Source organism: Capra hircus, chromosome 21, assembly GCF_001704415.2.
Source record: "Capra hircus breed San Clemente chromosome 21, ASM170441v1, whole genome shotgun sequence".
Lineage (NCBI taxonomy): Eukaryota > Metazoa > Chordata > Mammalia > Artiodactyla > Bovidae > Capra > Capra hircus.
In genome coordinates, this window is record NC_030828.1 from 68,526,470 (window position 1) to 68,545,934 (window position 19,465).

The following is a 19,465-nucleotide window of genomic DNA, read 5'->3' on the forward strand; positions in this document are numbered from 1 at the left end:
AGACCCCTCCTATCCTGCGGCAGAGAGGAAGCTGCGTGCCTGGCAAGGGCCTGCGGGGCCGGGCTTGGGGGCCCTTTCCCTGGGGTGTGACGCTGCAGGCCAGGGGGTGCCACTGTGCGTCCCTGCAGACCCCGTCCAGTTCTTTGTGCGTTGTTTGGTTTCTAGGATGTACGTGTTGCTAGCTTTTGTTTTCTTTTTTAAAAATGGAAAACAGGATTAATGTAAATAGCGTTTTTGGGAAACAGATTCTAATCTGTCACGTATGTGACCACGTGGACTATTTTAAGGTGCTGATGCGACACTAATAAACCCGGGGAGCACTCCCAGGCCCTCCCTCGCCTGCTGTGTGATTCCTCTCGAGCAGCCTCGGCCCGCCATCCGTCCAGGCGCGGGCGCCGCCCGGTGTCCAGGCACCGCGGGCCGACCTTCCGAGGCCCCCACACGTCGCGGGGACCCAAGGGGACCGGGGGGGTCGGGGCGCGGACAGCTGGGGGGCATCCCCGAGGCGTGCCCCTCCGGGCAGCGCGAGGCCGGGACTCCCTCGCGGCCCCGAGATGAAGCTCCGGGTCATGGACGCCGGGGCGGGACAGCGTCCGCGTTGACAGCGGAAGCCCGGGCGGCCCCTGACGACTGAGGCCGGAGCGCAGGCGCGCCACGAGCCGGAAGCGGAAGCGGCCGGGCGGAAGCTTCCTTAGGCTCGGCTACGCCGTCGCGGGCCTTCCGGAACCGCCGCGGGCCCCGCCCTCTGGCCCGCCCGCCACAATGGGCCCGCCCCGCCCCCAGCGCGCCCGCCCCGCCCCCTCCCTCCGTGCCCCCGCAGCAGCCAGCGGGCCCCCCCGGCCCCGCCCCCCCTGCGGAGTGTGTGCCCCGCCATTGGTGGGCCCCAATTCTCCCGGTCTTCGTGCCCCCGATGTGTCCCGCGCCTCCCCATGGCTCCCTCCCCTTGACCCTCTGTCTTGTCCCCTGACCCCTGCCCTGCCACCCCTCCGCGGAGTGGAGACGGGCGGGCTGCCGTCTGCTGCGGCCGCGTCGCGCGTAGTCGTGCAGGTGAAGGGCACGGATCCTGGGCCCTGGGGTGTGGCCGGGCGTCGAGGTGAGGTCACAGGGGTCTGGAAGAACCAGGCGGGGAGAGCTGCGTGGGGGCCCCTCCTTTCTCCCCTGGTCGTGCTGCCCGCAGGCAGAGTCCCGAGAAGCTGCCCATCCGAGGAGCTGGAGCCGCGGTGGGAGAGGGGGCGTTCCTGGGGGAGGCTGAGGGGGCAGGGGCAGGGCGGTGGCTGCAGCCGCCCCGGCCTGGGGTGCCGTGCGGAGGGAAGCGGATGCAGGAGCAGGGGGACCCTGGGCACCCAAGGGGGTGGGCCCTTTTGAGGCTCACTGGCTGAGGTCACCCAGCACTGTCTGGCCAGTGGCTGGAAGCTGAGCCCAGTTCATTTCAGTCGCTCAGTCGTGTCCGACTCTCTGCGACCCCATGAATCGCAGCACGCCAGGCCTCCCTTTCCATCACCATCTCCCGGAGTTCGCTCAGACTCACGTCCCATCGAGTCCGTGATGCCATCCAGCCATCTCATCCTGGGTCGTCCCCTTCTCCTCCTGCCCCCAATCCCTCCCAGCATCAGAGTCTTTTCCAATGAGTCAGCTCTTCGTATGAGGTGGCCAAAGTACTGGAGTTTCAGCTTTAGTATCATTCCTTCCAAAGAAATCCCAGGGCTGATCTCCTTCAAAATGGACTGGTTGGATCTCCTTGCAGTCCAAGGGACTCTCAAGAGTCTTCTCCAACACCACAGTTCAAAAGCATCAATTCTTCGGTGCTCAGCCTTCTTCACAGTCCAACTCTCACATCCATACATGACCACAGGAAAAACAATAGCCTTGACTAGACGGACCTTAGTCGGCAAAGTAATGTCTCTGCTTTTGAATATACTATCTAGGTTGGTCATAACTTTTCTTCCAAGGAGTAAGCGTCTTTTATTTTCATGGCCGCAGTCACCATCTGCAGTAATTTTGAAGCCCAAAAAATAAAGTCTGACACTGTTTCTACTGTTTCCCCATCTGTTTCCCATGAAGTGATGGGACCAGATGCCATGATCTTCATTTTCTGAACGTTGAGCTTTAAGCCAACTTTTTCGCTCTCCTCTTTGACTTTCATCAAGAGGCTTTTTAGCTTCTCTTCACTTTCTGCCATAAGGGTGGTGTCATCTGCATATCTGAGGTTATTGATATTTCTCTCGGCAATCTTGATTCCAGCTTGTGTTTCTTCCAGTCCAGCGTTTCTCATGATGTACTCTGCATAGAAGTTAAATAAGCAGAGTGACAATATACAGCCTTGACGTACTCCTTTTCCTATTTGGAACCAGTCTGTTGTTCCATGTCCAGTTCTAACTGTTGCTTCCTGACCTGCATACAGATTTCTCAAGAGGCAGGTCAGGTGGTCTGGTATTCCCATCTCTTTCAGAATTTTCCACAGTTTATTGTGAGCCACAGAGTCAAAGGCTTTGGCATAGTCAATAAAGCAGAAATAGATATTTTTCTGGAACTCTCTTGCTTTTTCCATGATCCGGCAGATGTTGGCAGTTTGATCTCTGGTTCCTCTGCCTTTTCTAAAACCAGCTTGAACATCAGGGAGTTCACGGTTCACATATTGCTGAAGCCTGGCTTGGAGAATTTTGAGCATTACTTTACTAGCGTGTGAGATGAGTGCAATTGTGCGATAGTTTGAGCATTCTTTGGCATTTCCTTTCTTTGGAATTGGAATGAAAACGGACCTTTTCCAGTCCTGTGGCCACTGCTGAGTTTTCCAAATTTGCTGGCATATTGAGTGCAGCACTTTCACAGCATCATCTTTCAGGATTTGAAATAGCTCAACTGGAATTCCATCACCTCCACCAGCTTTGTTTGTAGTGATGCTTTCTAAGGCCCACTTGATTTCACATTCCAAGATGTCTGGCTCTAGATTAGTGATCACATCATCATGATTATCTGGGTCGTGAAGATCTTTTTTGTACCGTTCTTCCGTGTATTCTTGCCACCTCTTCTTAATATCTTCTGTGACCTTCCTCTGCCTGAGGGACCCAGGTAGCTGTGGGGACTTCGCCCCAGAGGTGCAGGCCAGCCGCCCAGGGGTCTGCAGATGGACAGCAGGGAGTGCTCGCTTAAAGCGCTCTCGAGGAAGAAGGCAGAGTCGCAGCCTTCCCAGGAGAAGGGGCAGCCCTCGGGGCCAGCAAGTCCAGCGATGGCCTGGGGCCCACCAGGTGCCCAAAGCAGCAGTCAGCAGGAGCAGACTCAGGACTGGGTAAGCTAGAGGGGGTTCCTCTCTGGAAACCTGGGTCCTGGCAGGGGAGTGTGGGTGGAGAGGGGGCCTCTGGAGCCCGGGGAGGGCCAGAGGGCATCTGATAACAGGCAGGTGCTGGACTGGGGGCCGTGCAGGGTGTCAGCATCCTCTCCCCCAGAGACCGGGGCGGGCACCAAGGTGGGAGGGCACCAAGGGGGGCGCGCACCAAGGGGGGCGCGCCCCTCCCAGCCGCCCGCAGCTGTGGGCGACCTACCTCTGCTGGCCACCGCAACCCCAGCTGCCGCCACATGGAGGGCGCCTGGCCAGGGGAGGCTCTGCACACAGCCGGGACGATGTCCTCCTGACCAGGTAGGTGGGCGGTCAGCAGGACACCTGTCCACCAAAATCATGACCGAAACGCTCCTGGAGGCCCTGCTTGGTGCTGGCCCCAGTGTGGAGGAGCCCGTCTCGCCCCAGCCGGCTGGGTGGGCTACTGTCTGGTCACCGTGCAGCCCTGCGTGCACAGGGGGCAGCTTCCCAAGCAAAGGAAGCCAGGCCCCCAGAAGTTCCGGACGGTTCCCTGTGCGTCAGTGTCAAAGCCAGGCCTGATGGATCCAGGCTGAGGCAGGGTAGGCCCAGTGGCGCTAATGCGGCCGTGTGCTTGAACCCGCCTGCGGCCATGTCTGCAAGGCCCTGGGTTTCTGTGGAAAGGCGGGGGAGGAGGGAAGCGGGCTTTGGGTGCCATACCAGCCGCGCCCCCGCCCGAAGCCAGCCACCGCTTGGCTTCTATGAGGCCAGTCTCTCGGGACAGGCCATCTAAGACATAAACACACAAGCATGTCGCCTGTCCGGGGCGAGGACTCCTTGGGAGGGGCCAGGGTGGGGCTTCTGTCTGGACGGGGGGCCTGCAGACGGAGGGGCCGGGTGACGCCTGGGCAGGGGTGACCTGCTGCCTTTGCAGTTCCGAGAGGTGGGGGTGGCTGTCGGGGAGGGGTGCGTGGGGACGAGGCCGAGAGGCAGCACAGCGGAGGGGGTCCTGGGGGAGGCAGAGAAGGGGTGCAGACCCCTCTCCTCAGACTGCCAGGTTTCTGACTTGGGGCCAGGGAGTCCCACTGGGTGCCCCACCTTGGCCGCCCTGTGGTACCCTCCTGCCTCTTCCCTTTGCTGCTCCCCGCCCTCGGGCAGCGTCAGCCGTTGGCCGTGGCCCCGCGGGTGCGCTTGCTCACTCCGGCTGTCCTGCTGCTCGTCCTCTCTGTCCCTCCCTGCTGTGCCCTGGCAGGGAAGCTCCTCCTCCAGTCTCCCCACGTCGGGACCTCGTCGTCTTTCTGGGACGAGCCGAGCTGACAGAGGTCGGCCCCCCAGTCCCTTCTGCCCCGGCCTTCGCGGCCCGAGCCCGCGCTGGGGGACATGTGCTCACAGGGCAGTGTCCTCGGGCTGAGGCCCAGGTCTGAGGAGACAGTCCCCCCCTACAGCGACGGTCCCCAGACAGAGGGCCTCGCACAGAAGACCAGGCACGCCTGTGCCCGTCCGCCTCCCGGCAGGCCCACCAACATGGCTGCCGAGGACCCTGAGAAAGGCAAGAACCCATGGCACAGGATTGGGCGGGAGGACCGGCCTACAGGAGATAGCAACCCCTGTCCAGTGAGTGGCCTTGGGGCGGGCAGGACAGAGGGTCAGCTCTCAGCTGCGTGGTAGGGGGCGGCCGAAACACGAAGCTGCCCCGGTGGCCAGGCCCCAGCCCGCCAATGTTGCTATCAATTCTTAGTCCCTGCGGTAAACGCGAGGGAACAGCCAAGGGCACCAGACATTCTGAGATCTCTATCGTGAAAGAGAGCAAGACACCTGGAAAAAAAAAAAGAGTCGAGAAACCACAGTGCCAGGCGGGTCAGAGCCAAGCTGGAGGTGGGTCGCCGTCCCGTGTGACCCGCGCCTTCTCAGACGCGCTGGCCCAGCAGCCGAGCAGGGGGCATGGAGCCAGCACCGTGGGAGCCACGCGCCTGCACCCCGTCGGTGCCGGGGGTGCACGGGAGCCCGTCCACAGAGGCGGTGCAGGAAGGGGTTGCAGGCGACCGCTTGGAAATGAGCAGCCCTTGCAGACAGGTGCTGGCAGACGAATGACTGAAAGGCACGCTTGACAACAGGAGACTTGACAGGAGATAACGCAGACCTGCTCGAAGCTTTGAAACACCACGGAGCATTACCAAGAGGCTTGGCAACGGGCAGACACCATGTTCTTGGAGAGCACAACTCACTGGCACGGAGGGCTCTCCCCGGCGTTTCACAGCCCACTCTCAGTAATGGTACGAGTTGGTAAACATGCATCGTCCCTTTCTTCAGTTGGGCAAACTGGTCACGTGGAAGAATAAACACAGGTGTAGCTCTAACAGGTGTGAATTCACATCACAAAGCTTCAGTCATTAAACTATAGTGTCCTGTCCCCATCACAGAGCTTCAGTCATTAAACTATAGTGTCTTGTCCTGTCATGAGTGACAGCAGAGCTGAACAGGAGATCTAGAAACTTCCTCCAGTGTGTGCAGACACTTGGTGTAAACTGAAGATGCCGTCTCAAACCTGTGAGGGGGGATGAGGGGGTGCGGGATCTTAGTCCCCTCGCCTGGGGAGGGACTGGTGCCCCCTGCAGTGGAACCGTGGTGTCTTGACCACTGGCCCACCAGGGCAGTCCCGTGGATGTTTCGGTAAATGTTGAGACAGTGCGCAGCTGTCTAGAAGAAAGGGACTTGTAGGCACACCTCTCACTCAGTACCAGGATGAAGGCGTCGAAGTTTTAAATGCACAAAAAATAAACCATAAAAGTGTTAAGAGGCTTCCCTGGTGGTCCAGGGGCTAAGACTCCGTGCTTCCAATGCAGGGGCCCAGGTTTGATCCCTGGTCAGGGAACTGGAACCCACATGCTGCACCCAAGACCCAGCGCAGCCAAATAAATAAAAACAGTCATTTTTAGAAAGTGGTAGAAGAAACCCTGGGAAGATCCCTCTGTGGCCATGGAGTGTTAGCCGCCCAGCCGTGTCTGGCTCTTTGTGGCCCCATGGACTGTAGCCCTCCAGACTCATCTGTCCATGCAATTCCCCAGGCAAGAATACTGGAGTGGGCAGCCATTCTCTTCCCCAGGGTATCATCCTCACCCAGAGACCGAGCGTGACTCTCCTACCTTGCAGGCAGGTTCTTTACCATCTGAGCCACTGGGGAGCCTATGACCACAGAAGTAGGGGCAGCCTTTCCAGTCAGGCCTTTGCGGCCCCACGGACTGCAGCACACCAGGCTCCTCTGTCCTCGCTTAGATCTCCCGGAGTTTGCTCAGATCCGAGCCCACTGAGTCGATGATGCCATCCAACCGTCTCATCCTCTGCTGCCCTCTTCTCCTCCTGCCCTCAGTCTTTCCCAGCAGCAGGGGACTCTCATTCTTCTCCAGCACCATAGTTGGAAAGCATCAGTTCTTCGGCGTTCAGCTTCCTTTATGCACCAGCTCTTAAATCCGTGCATGACTACTGGAAAAACCATAGCTTTGACTATGTGGACCTTTGTCAGCATAGTGATGTCTCTGCTTTGTAATACATTGTCTCAGTTTGTCATAGACTTCCTTCCAGGAGCAAGCATCTCTGAATTTCCTGGCCGCAGTCGCCATCTGCACTGACTTTGGAGCCTAAGGAAACAAAAGCTATCACTGCTTCCACTTTTTCCGCTTCTATTTGCCACGAAGTGATGGGGTCAGATGCCATGATCTTAGTTTTTTGAATGCTGAGTTTCAGGCCAGCTTTTTAACTCCTCTTTCACGCTCACCAAGAGACTCGAGCTCCTCTTCACTTCCTGCCATTAGAGTCGTATCGTCTGCTTACCTGAGGTTAATCCTTTCCTGGCAATCTTGATTCCAGCTTGCGATTCACCTAGCCTGGTACTTTGCATGATGTGCTCTGCATATAAGTTAAAGAACCGAAGGAGATGGCAACCCACTCCAGTATTCTTGCCTGGAGAATCCCATGGACGGGGGAGCCTGGAGGGCTACAGTCCACGGGGTCGCAAAGAGTCGGACATGACTGAGCAACTTCACTTTCACTTTCAAAACCCAACAACAACAAAAAAAACAAGAATTCAACTCAAAAATAGCTAAAAGGCTTGAATGGACACTTCTCCAAGGATGCACAAAATGGTCAGCAAGCACACGAAAAAAATGCTCAACATCATTAGTCCCAGGGCAATGCAAATCAGAACTGCAGTGAGACACCACCTCAGTCTTGTTAGGATGGCTATAATGATTTTTTAAAAAGGACAAGTGCTGGCAAGAGTGTGGAGAAACTGGAAGCTCACGCACTGGAGGGAGTGTGAAATGGTACAGTTGATGGAGTTCCCTCAGAAAGTGGAGCACAGGAGGGTGGTGTGACCCACAATTCCAGTTCTGCGTAAACAGCTGAAAAAAATCCAAGGCAGAGAAACAAACAGATACTTGTATATCCACGTTCTCAGGGGGGATGCACTGGAGAATAACCAAAACCTAGAAGCCACCCAAGTGTCCTTGGACAGACGAAGGCGGTAAAAACACAGAGCAGAGCGTAACTCAGCCCTCCAGAGGAAGCACGCTCTGACACGGGACACAGCGTGGGCGGGCCTTGAGGACATGGTGCGGAGTGGGGCGAGCAGAGCGCAGGACAGGCGGGCCGCGCGCGGGGCCCCTCGAGGCGTCAGCTTCAGAGAAAGAGAAGACGAGTGGGGCGAGGGCTGGCAGGGCTGGGAGTGAGCGAGTCGTGGGGACAGAGTCTCGGTCTGGGCGACGGAAAGCCCTGGACGTCCTGGCGGCGGCACGGCAGTTTGGATGCGCTCACGCCAGTGAGCTGCACGCCTAAAAATGGTCGAAGCGGCCGATTTCACGTTCCGTGCATTTTATCACAGTGAAGAAACAAAGGGAGGGGAAGGGAAGGAGCGAGAGGCCATCTGGCGGTGCCTAACGCAGGGAGCAGCGGGAAGCCGAGGAAGCTCCCCCGGGCCCAGAGGTGGCGCCTCCTGGAGCCCGTCCCCGCCCTGGAGGAAGGGCTGGTAACGGAGCTGGCCCCGGGGAGTTAACTGAGGACACAGCCCAGCGGCTCAGATGAATGGTGGGCGGGGAGTTAGGGCTGGAGGCCGAAGGGAACTTGAGCGCAAGTTCCAGGACAGGAGAGAGGCTGAGTGAGGCTGAGCTGGCCCTGCAGGGCTCGGGGCCAGTCTGGGCTGGACGGATGCCCTGGGCAGCCGGGGCCAGCAGGTTGCATAGGAAACAGCAAGACTGCGAGGAAGCCCCAAGTCCATCCCTGCCCCGACAACCCCCACCACCCACACAAAGGACCCGCGTGAGGCTCAGAGGGCCACCTGACACAGCGGACAGCAGGCGGGCCGTGGGCGCACACATCACACGCGCGCACATCACGCGTGCACACATCACACGTGCACACGCCACACGCGCACACATGCCTGCAGGAGAGGCAGATGGTCCCCCGGAGGCACAGGCCTTTCACAGAAAGGGAGTCAGAAGAAAGTGAAAGGTATTTGATATCAGGGCAATAGATGAAACTCATGAAGATGCGGGAGGCCAGAGCATTGGCAAGACGCGCGGGGACCCGGCGCCCCTCGGATGACAGAGCCTAGACGCCAGCCGCCCCGCAGGAGCACGCGGCCCAGACCACCCGTGCCCCTCCCCAGGTGAGGGCTCGAGCGGCTCCCGTGCTGCGAGCAGGCAGTGCCACTCGCGGGCCAAGCCCCCGGAGCCCGCCTGCAGGAAGCGCTCTGTGCCCCGGGGCTCCGGTCGCATAGCCCGGCCTCCGCGTGCGTGGGCTTGTCAAGGAGCCTGCCCGGGACCAGGTCACCACAGTTTCTTGGGGGAAAGACTGGGAGCAAGTATGGCCCTGTTCATTTTGGATCGTGGATTCCCGGGGTTTGAAATAGGCCTTCCTGTGCGTGTTCTCAAGTGTCACCGTCCCAGTTCTGAACAAAACGTGTGCCTGAGGCCAGGCTGGGGCGGGGCAGCCCTTCCACTGGCAGGGCCTGGCGAGGAGCAAGGTCTCCCTGCGGTGGGCACAGGCCTCCCCCCACCTGCGGCGGCTCGGCTGCCCCAGGCACAGCCAAGGCCAGTGGGACCCGAATCCCCGGGGCGGCAGCACGCACGCGGCAGGGGCGTCGCCGTGCAGTCTCGCCTGGTGGGGGGACAGCAGAGACCCTGAGCCCTGCTGATCTGAATCCATGTCACAGAGGGCTTTTCAGAACCCTGAAGAGACGAAGAGCAAAGGAGACGCTAAAGTGGGCCCAGACCTTCCCTAACGAGGGTTTGTGGGTAGGTGTCCACGCGCCCAAGAAGCGAATCCTCTGCGTCGATGCGGTCCTCGCAGCCCAGAGCGTCACCCTGGCACCCGTGCTGGCTGACGAGGCGGGGGAAGGAGAGGAGCGATGCCCTCTGACTGAAGCACAGGTTGAAAAATCCAGAAGTAATCCAACCACGCGGCAAACTCCGCGACCACAGAGGGTAGCCCCGTGCAGGACTGCAGGGCCTCCGCCCTCCTCAGCCCTGCCCCCAGCATCCAGGAGGGCGCACAGCACATAGCAGGCGCTCAGTGACCATGCCCTGAATAAACGGACTTGCATGAATGCAAGAAAACTGTGGCCCATGGATGAAGTGATTGGAAATCTCCTAGTCATGTTCTGAGCTTCCCTGGTGGCCCCGTGGTTAAGACCCTGCACTTCCACTGCAGGAGGCGAGGGTTTGATCCCTGCTTGGGGAGCCACATGCCTGCAGTGTGGCCAAAAAGTTTTTTTTTTTTAAAGCAAAAAATATTTTCTTCATTAGCAAAAGGAGGAAGATCACATGATTATTTCAGTGGGTGTAGAAAAATAATGTTGATATATTCCAGTCTCCTTCCTTGGGAGAAAAAAATAAAAAACTGTCCATTCTTAATAGGTAGGAAGAAATGGACATTTCTGTAACCTGGTGAAGGGGCGCCAGAGAGCCTACCGCGGTCGTCTTTCCCAAAGCGGCAGCTCGGCCATCACCGTGATGCTGCTGAGACAGCTCACGGGGCTTGCACCAAAGTCGGGGCTGCGAGGACCGCATCAAAGAGAAAAGATACGCAGTCACTTGGTGGTGGTTCTTCAGTGGCTAAGTCATCTCTGACTCTTTGCGACCCCATGAACTGCAGCACGCCAGGCTTTCCTGTCCTTCACCAGCCCCTGGAGCTTGCTCAAACTCGTGTCCATCAAGTCGGTGATGCCATCCAGCCATCTCATCCTCTGTCGTCCCCTTCTCCTCCTGCCTTCAGTCTTTCCCAGCATCAGTAGCTTGGAACAGTAATAAATATTCTCATCCCAGTTTCTGTAGGTCAGGAAACTGGGAGTGGCTTAGTTGGGTGGCTTTGGCTCAGAGCCTCTTGTGAGGTTATTCCAAGACACCACAGAGAGAGGCAGTCACAGGGGAGCTCGAGAAAAGCTGAAGGTGCCTCCCCGGTCTGGCTGGCAAGTCAGTCCTCGGTCCCTGTTGCTGGCTGAGCAGCCCTTGGAGACCTGGGTGAGCGGGCACCACAAGTTTCAATGGCATCACAAGACTGGGAAGTGAGCGCCTCTGAACAAGTGGAGGGGACGTGGGCTAGAAACAACACCCGATCAAGCCAGAGGAAGGGGGCAGAGAAAGGCCCTGACATGGGCAAGGCCAGCAAAGCCGGAGACACAGTGGCAGGAGGGGCGGCAGATTAACTCGAGTCAGAGGCAGCCGTCGTCAGAGTGGGCTGCAAAGGGCGCGTGCGCCCCCCCCCCCACCGCTCCGACACACGCAGACGGCCGCAGGGGGAGCCTGGGGTACTCTCTCGGGGGGGAGGAGGCAGGCTGCGCATGGTCTGCGTTAGTTCAGAGGCACGTCGCTGCCAGGCTCGGCCAGCCACCATGGGCTCCGGGGTCAGGGTGGGTGGGAAAGGAGCAGACAGCGGGGTGCCCGTGTGAGGGGCTTCCTTTATTCAGGGCTCAGAAATGTGCAGAAGGAAACTGTGGTTGCAGAGTTTGGAAAATCAGAGATTTGAAGTTGTTTTTTTTTTTTACCTGGAAAAGAAACCAGGCAAGAGTTTTAAAACAGAAGAGCAGGGCCTGGCTCGCCTGCTCTGAGCAGAGAGTGTTGCGTGGCGCTGGGATGGAAGCTGGCCAGGGGGCTCGAAGCCTGCACAGACTGTCCAGGTTGAATCCTGGAGTTTAATTTCCCCGTGGGGAACACACTTTTCAGTGAGTAGTATTGGGGTGACCGGCCATCCATCTAGACCCCCCGACTCGTCAGACAGACAGACAGACACACACACACACACACACACACACACACACCGACTCGTCAGACACACACACACACACACACACACGAGCTGCAAGTTAAAACCAAACGCAGAAGCGCCGGGAGAACGGGAGCCGTGCTGAGAGTCCAAGGGGGAAACGCCCGAGCTAGGCCAAACCCTAACGTAAAACCCCAGCAAACCTGACTGCTGTGTGTGAGGCTGGTACAAAGACACAATGGAGGTGTAGGACGGTCTGGGAAAAATACTTGTAACATGTAGAACATACAAATGTTTACCAACCAAACGTGTGAAGAGATGCCTAAGAGCAAAGAGAAGACAGTTTAAAACTGAGGAGAAAAGTACATTGAGTCTGAGGACATGCATAGTTCATTAGGAGAAACGGCTGCCCCGGTGGTCCGCTGGCTAAGACTGCGTGCTCCCAATGCAGGGGGCCAGGTTGGATCCCTGGCCAGGGACCTATTAATAGACTCCACAGGCCGCAGCTAAAACTGGGCACAGCCAATATAAATAAATACTCAATAGAAAGAAGAGAAGATGGGCAGTAAACACGGAAACAGTGGCAAACATGGCAGAGGTGGTTGGTGGCGTGAGGACTGTTCTGCTTTAATGGTTTTTCAAAAAACCGGCTTTCAGCCATTGTCCATCGTATTTTTCTCCATTCTGATTTACTCACCAGTCTTTCCTAATTCTCCTTTTAAACTTTGAGAGGACCTCTTTCGTTGTTGTTTTTTCCTAGCTTCTTTAATTATTTGCTCGGTCCCTTGTTCCAGGGCTTTCCCCCTAATTTTCCAGCATTTAAAGCTGCCCTGTGTCCTCAGAGGCAGCGCTGGCCTCCCTCGTGGCTGGTGGGAGTCCTCCTTGTCCCCTCCTGAGAATCGGGTCCCCTTCCGCTCCGGCTTCCCTGCCCGTGGGAGCTCCTGGTGCGGGTTACCAGGCAGGCCCACGAGGAGGTCTTTTCTGCCCATGGCCTGGGGCTTGGCCGCTGTTGGTGACGGTTGTCCTGTCGGTGAGCACAGGGGCCCCTGTGCGTGCCGTCAGGTCGCTCCACTCCGTAATGCCCGTCTCTCCTCGTAAAGCTGTGCGCCACTCTCGATACCCCACGTGAGCACAGAGCTGAGAAGAGCCGCCCGCCGGCCCTGAGGGCTCAGTGGAGGCTCCTGTCCCAGGAACGCGTGCTCGCTGCCTTCCCCCATCCGCAGACACCTGCCTCTCCGCAGGTCCTGCTTCCCCGTACGCCGCTGCGCCTGCTCCCCAGCGACCCTGGCCCGGAGCCGAGCGTGGGCAGCTTCCCTCCGCCGAGACCGTCACCTCTCAGACAGCTACTGCGTCTCCTGGAGGTGACGATGGCGCCGTCCCGTCCCTTCTGCGTCTTCTGACCCCTCCCAGACTTCCAGCACAGCTGTGGCCCTTGTCTCACAAATGACCTGGCGCCCCGGGCCCCGGCTGTCGCTCCCGCCGGGTGGGCTGGGGCCCCTCCCTGCCTCTGGCAGCTCCTCTGGAGGCCCCGCAGGTACTCAGTTCCAACTGGACGGTCCTGAAGGTACTCTGTTCTGCCTGCACACTTGGGTGGGTGGCAGTCCTAGCGGGAAGTCGCCCTCCTGCAGGAGTTTGGGGCCTTGGGTTCTCCCAGCCCTGGGAGCTCCTTGCCCCCCCACGTGCCCGTTTCTCTCCGCCTGGTTCTCAGATGTCCCCCGCTGTCTCCCCTCGGTCCTGTGGGAGCCCTTCCAGCCTGGAGCCTTGCCCCTTGGAGGGGGTGTGTGCTTGCGCGCGCCCGTGTCCATGCGCGCGCCCGTGTGCGTGCGTGCGCGCGCGCGGCCCCTCTGTTCTCTCTGAACGCTGTTGTTGGTTGTCGGGCCTGCACGCCTGGCTCTCCCGTTCCTCGCGTTTCCTCGCCTTGGTTTTGGGGTTTGTTGCCGGTCCCGTCGCTAGTCTTTGCTGTGACGATGCTCTGTGACACACGGCTTGGCAGCCGACTTCTGTCCGTCTGCTCACAGGCTGAGGTCGGTGGGTCGTCCCGTGCCTCTCACCACCCGAGGTCTCCCCGGGAAGGCTGTGCTCGGGTGGACACACGGTCACAGGAGGCCCCCCTCGGGCCGCGTGGGCAACCCCCGTGCGCCACCAGCATCCTCGGACCCGCCCCACTTCAGAGGGAACGCCTGTGACGCCGCCTTTGGCGCCGTGGGCCTCGGTCACGGCGGTGGGCTGCCCACGCAGCAGCCCCTCTTTGCTCTGTCCTCTTCTGCCTCACAGTCCGTGGAGTCCAGGAGGCGGCGGGCGTGGGGAGGCGGCATGCTCCCTCCCACTCCCGGCGGAGCCTCTCGGCCCCCGCCGGGGCTCTCCCCTGTTTCTCGTCCGTGGAGGCTGCTGTCTGCACCCAGGGGCGGGCCCGTGGGCTGGCTGGAGGCCCCGTGTGCCGGGGGCAGCCCCGCCAGCAGTCTCGAACGTCGCGGGGCGATCGGGCAGGCTTCTGGCTGCTCTGCACTGGACGCCCCGGCTCTGTAGGGCTCTTCTCTGGGGCTGGTCTTTTTCCCCGGAAAGGACCCCTCCCCTCTCCTAGGTGGAGAGGCTGCTTAGCCAGGCTGCCAGGGTTCTCGATGTAGAGTGGGAAGAGGGGCTGGGGACTTCGCTTTATTCTTTCCCTTTTTTTTGCTTAAAAAACAGAAATGCATTGGTTTTCAGTCTGGAGGCAAGAAGGTCAAACTCTGTGTCAGCTGGGCCGGCTCCTCCTGCTGGCCGAGCCTCTGCTGGGCGGTCCTCTCTCCCTTCTCCTGTGTTGCTCACGCTATCCTCCTTCTGTGTGTGTTTCTGGCTCCAAGCGTCCACTCCCCCCACCACATCCTGACCATTTTGAAGTGTACGGTTCAGTGGTGTTAAGCACTGGGTTGGCCAAGAAGCTCGTTTGGGTTTTTCTGTCCCGTGGAGAACCCCGAATGAACATTCGCTCACCTCACCGTGAAGACTGCACCATGCTGCAGCTCTGAAATGCTGTCCGCGTCAAACCGCACCCGCTCCTCCCCAGGCCCGGGCAGCCGTGGTGCCGTGCTCCGACTGCGAACCTGGCGACTCCAGGTAGCTCCCGCGCGTGGAGCACGCGAGACGTGCGTTCTCTGCGCCCGGGTCTCCGAGGTTCACCCGTGCTGCAGCTTATGCGGTGTATGGACGGGCCGCACGAGGCTGATTCATCCGTTGATGGGCGTCTGGGTTGCAGCCACGTGCTGGCTACTGTGAACAGTGTGGCTCCAAACACGAGTGCAGAAGTCTCTCTTTGACTTGCTTTCCATTCCTTCGGATGTATACCCAGAAGTTGGATTGTTAGGTCATACGGTGGTTCTATTTTTAGGTTTTTGAGGAATGGGGACTGAGTTTGTCTTAATCCTCCTTTTATTTTTAGCATGGCACCTATCCCAGCCCCCATGGCACTCCGAGGGTGACCTCCGGGACCCTGCAGGGAGGCAGCCAGCTGGCCCCTGGCTGGGCAGAGTGGGAGGGGCTCTGGAGCCCTTCAGGGACAGCCCACCTGGGCAGGAGCAGGGGTGCGGGTCCTGCAGGATGCCTCCGGGCCTGTCCCGTGTGCCTGTGGAGCCCTGAGTGTCGTCTCCCCCAACGCCTCTCTGTGGGCATTTTGGAGGGGCCTGGGACGAGACTGACTTTCGGGCCCCGTCTTTCTCGAGGCACCCACAGTCTGACTTCCTGTTCCGGGGGCCTCCCCAGAGGGTGGGCCGACTGTGCCCAGCTAGGAAGGGGCACTAGCGGAGGGCTACGACCTCTGCTGTAATGGCCCCCAACATCCAGGGGGCCAACCTACACACAGGGAAGCGGGACAGGTGCTGGCCTGGGTGTCCAGGCGCCGAGCCGCTGACGAAAGCCACACACAGCCCCAGAGCTGTGCTGAAGCTCTGCCCGCCCGCCGGCACTGCGGTGGCTGTGTGGAGCGCAGAGGGTTGGCGGGTGCGGGACCCCGGGTGCGGCCGGCGCAGACCCCTGCCTTGTCCCCCAGGTGTGCGAGCCGCAGGACAGCTGGCGCCGGAGCCGCCGCCGCTGGAGCGTCAGCATAGATGAGCGCCGGAGGCGGGCTGTGCTGGGCCGCAGCGAGAAGCCGGGCGTCGCGGGGGCGCCCCCCTCCTGCAGGGTGCGGGGAAGCGCGGGAGCGCCGGGCCCCGCCCCTCCCCTCCGGGCCCGGCCCCGCCCCTGACCCCGCCCTCCCCGCAGGACCTCGCGCAGATCGTGGCCCAGCTGGTGTCCGAGGACGTGGACAAGGACGTGCTCTTCCCCCACCCGCCGAGGTCCTCCGAGTCCGCCAACGCCTTCCAAGCCTTCCTGGTCCGGAGCAAGCCCTTCTGGCACAACGTGGCTCTGGAGGCCCCGGCCTCGAGGTCGCCGCCCTCCTAAGAGCCGACTCAGCCCAGCGTTCTGTCTTCCGGTGTCTTTCCTGCGGGTGCTGGGGAGGCGGGCCCTGCGCCCGCCCTGTAGCCCTCCAGGCAGCCGCGACCAGCCCGGGATACGGAAACAGGCCTGGGAGGACGTCTGGCCCCTCCTCAGGACACTGACCCTTGGAGGTCACCTCTGGTTTGGGGTGACTGGTACCAGCCCAGCCTCCAAGAGGCCACCTGGAGCGTCAGGGGACAGGGTAGAGTGGCCCTCCAGGATGGGCCCGGGGCTGCCAGCAGAGGGTGCCTGTCCCCAGCAGGGCCATCCTCCTGGGACCAGCAGCGGTGGGTGGCCTGGGAGGGCGTGAGGCTCCAGCAGCTCCCCTTCCGGGCCTGCTTCACGGACAGCTGTCAGCAGCCCAGGTGGAAGGGGTCTGAGCTGGGGAGCCTGGCCCCTGAGGTGACTGGGCACCTGCCTGCCAGCTCGCGGGCTACAGTCCACAGGGTCGCAAGAGTTGGATGCGACTGAGGCAGCTGAGCAGGCGTGCACGAGGGCAGTGGAGCAGTGAGCGGGGGCCACTCTCGCAGCAGGGTGGAGGTTTGGATGTTTGAACTGCTTGGTGCTGGCTCCACCCAGCCCAGGAGTACCCGGTCCTGGGCAGGCCCACGGGGAGGCGAGGTGATGTGGAGGCCAGAGGCCGCAGGGGCCAGGGCAGCTCCCACACAGAGGAAGGCTTCCTGGAGGAGGTGGCGCTGTCCCTTCTCTGCACAGGGAGCGCGTAGGTGGACCAGGGCCCCGGAGGAAGGGTGGGCAGAGGCCCGGGGTAGCTGTGAGGAGCTGGCTCTGGCCTGCCGTGGTGTCTGCCTTTGCCTCAAGTTCGGGGGTGGACAGGAGGCTTCTGAGCTGCAGGTGACAGTGACATGGGGCTGCATTTGGGGAGACCAGGCTGGCAGCCATGGGAGGTGGGAGAAGGGGAGCAAGGAGGGGGTCACAGGAGCCCAGCCCCAGGGCGGCAGGAGGCTGGCACTGGGCGGCTCATCTCCTGCAGTTGGTGACTAACTGACAGCTAGGGGCTGACGGGGGCAGTGGGTTGGAGGGGGGCTTTGGGCAAAACGAGGTGGTCCACCCCACCCCCAGGCCCAGGATGTGGGTAGTTCTCGAGTTCTGGCCTCGCTTGCTCAGAGAGCCGGCTGCTGAGATGAACCTAGCTGCCCATCCCAGCCTCCTGCTCTGCTTTACCTTAAGGCTCAGCACAGGTTCCTCCTCCAGGAAGCCGTCCAAGATCACACAGCTAGCCCCCCAGGCCGCACTCTCTGAGGTCCCCTGAGTGTACTCTTGTTCTAGGCCTGTGGATTTCTCGGAATCCCCAGGGCGCGTGGAAGGGGCCCAGGGACTGTGGGCGTGGTGAGTGGTTGTATGGTGGGGTGTCTGGAGAGGAGTGGAGTGAGGTCTGGACAGGGCCCCGGGGGCCTCATGACTTTCTCCTCCTCCTCAAGGACCCCTGATAAAGTGGGGGGGCAGGTGTCAGGGGCCAGAACCTGCTCTGGGCCACTCTGCATGCCGGCTGGGAGGGCTCCCTCCAGCCCAAGCTGAAGTGTCGGCAGTTAAGACAGAGGTGGCAAGTGCTGTGAGTCCTTTGCCCCAGAGGCCGCAGAGGACCCCACGTCTTCACTGAAGACCTGGGCCTTGCTGGGCTCTCCCGGCCATGTCTCCTGGTCTCGCCTGGGGGTTCTCCATAGGCCACGGTCGGTGGTGTGGGTCCAGCCTTGGGCTGGCCGGCCCGCTGCCCTGCAAGCGGTTTCAGCGCCTCTTCTTTGCACCAGTCTCCCCCTGACCACCCGGTGCTCCCCACCACAGCAGCAGCAGCAGCAGCTGTGGGGGGCCTCGTGGGGACCAGCAGGCAGCCTGTGGCCCTCAGTCGTGCCTGGAGCCTGGGGGCAGCTGACGGCGCCTGGAGACGGCTTTGTTGTCACCCTGGCAAGACACCCTCTTGCTGCCCTAACAAGATTCCACAAGCTTGGTGTCTTCATGCAAATTCATGGACGTTAGATTCTATAGAAAGCCGGAATGGACCTGTCTCAGCTAAAAGTGGGGTGTGGGCAGGGCTGCCTTCCTCCTGGAGGCTCCAGCCTTTCCAGCTTCTTAGAAGCTGCCCACTTCCCTTGGCTCTCGGCCCCTTCCTCCGTCTTCAGAGCCGCAGAGGAGCTCCGTTCTTCCGCCTCTTCCTCCACGTTCAAGGACCCGTGAAGATGTCGGGCCACCTGAATGACCCAGGATATCACTTCAAGGTCACCTGGTTAGCCACCGTAACTCCTCCCTTGCCGTGTAGTCCAGTATGGTCACAGGTTTGGGGGAAAATGTTGACATCTGTAAGGGAGGGGCACTCTGCCTTCCACAGGGGCCCCTGGCACTGAGTGGGTGGGGGCTGGGGATTGCTCAACATCTCAGGCGCATATGGACAGCCCATCACTGCTGAGAACGTTCAGGCCCCAAATAGCACCAGGGGCCTGTCTGGGAACCCCCAGAAGAGAGGAGAGAGAGTCTAAGGGAGCCTGGCAGCCTGGATGAGAGGAGGTGGCCTGGGAGCAGACAGGTCAGGCAGCACCCTCTGGTTGGGACACCACCCGTCACCGCTGAAAGTGGGCAGTGCAGGGTGCCTTTACTCCACTTCCCTCCCTGAAGGCACCTCCCCAGACTCACAGGAACACCCCCAGGCAGAGAGAACGCCCCTGCACTGCGTGCCCCCCTTGCACCCTGGCACCCGTCTGTGCTCAAGGGTCAGGGGGACTCAGAGCAGGAGCAGAGGCCGCTCTGGACACCCCAAACAGAAAGGGGTGCACCCAGCCGAATTTGCAGGGCGCAGGCCCCCAGGGCCAGCAGGGTACCTGAGCCGTGTGGCCTCCCAAGGGCTGCAGACAGTCAGTGCCCAGTGTTGCCCGTTGAGAAAAATTACTTCATTGGCTTTGCGAGAATACTTGCTCACTATTCAGCAATAAAATAAAAAAAAAATCTCGCCTACAATTTCATCACCGAGGGGAACGCTGTTAACGTCAGGTGAGGGTGGTTCCGACAGTTCTAAGGGCCCAGGCAGAGAAGTGAGGGTACATGGAACCACAGAATGACTGTAGAATTCTTTCAAATTTTTAAAAATTTACGGGAAAACACGGTGCTGAAATTAGATGAATGCTTCTGCATCCGAAGTTCACAAGATTCTCTTAAGATTATTTTTAGAAATCACAGCAAACACTGAGAGCCGGGTGTTGACTGGGTTTGTGCGACGCCCGTCTGCCTGCTGCTGGGTTTTGGACGGTGAGGGGCGCTGGCAGCTCTGTGCCTGCCCGGGCCCCTGGCCAGTGCCCCCGTGCCCTGCTGTCCGCGGCCCCTGCTCCTGGGCGGCGAGCTCCCCAGCCAGCACTCCCCTGCCTTCGTCTTCGTTACAGCCTTATTGGCTGCCCTGAAGGTCAGCTTTCACATTTTTAAAGAGCCTTATTTCTCAGGTTCTTCTAGGTTTAAAAGTGCTTGCCCAAG

General features: G+C 60.1%; 1 protein-coding gene across 5 annotated transcripts; it reads left to right on the forward strand.

Annotated features, from left to right (window-relative positions):
• On the forward strand, positions 816–18,946 carry TEX22 (testis expressed 22). 5 transcript variants are annotated; one of them, XM_018065869.1, is made up of 4 exons: positions 816–1,093; positions 3,062–3,286; positions 15,567–15,698; positions 15,779–18,946. In XM_018065869.1, exons 2-4 carry the CDS (start codon positions 3,125–3,127, stop codon positions 15,956–15,958), a joined length of 474 nt encoding a protein of 157 aa, XP_017921358.1. In that variant the 5' UTR covers positions 816–1,093; positions 3,062–3,124; the 3' UTR covers positions 15,959–18,946. The 5 variants fall into 5 exon arrangements, 3 of the variants coding, with proteins under 3 accessions (XP_017921358.1, XP_017921357.1, XP_017921360.1); XM_018065868.1 differs by having other exon boundaries at positions 3,070–3,286; XM_018065871.1 differs by having other exon boundaries at positions 816–1,047; positions 3,070–3,286.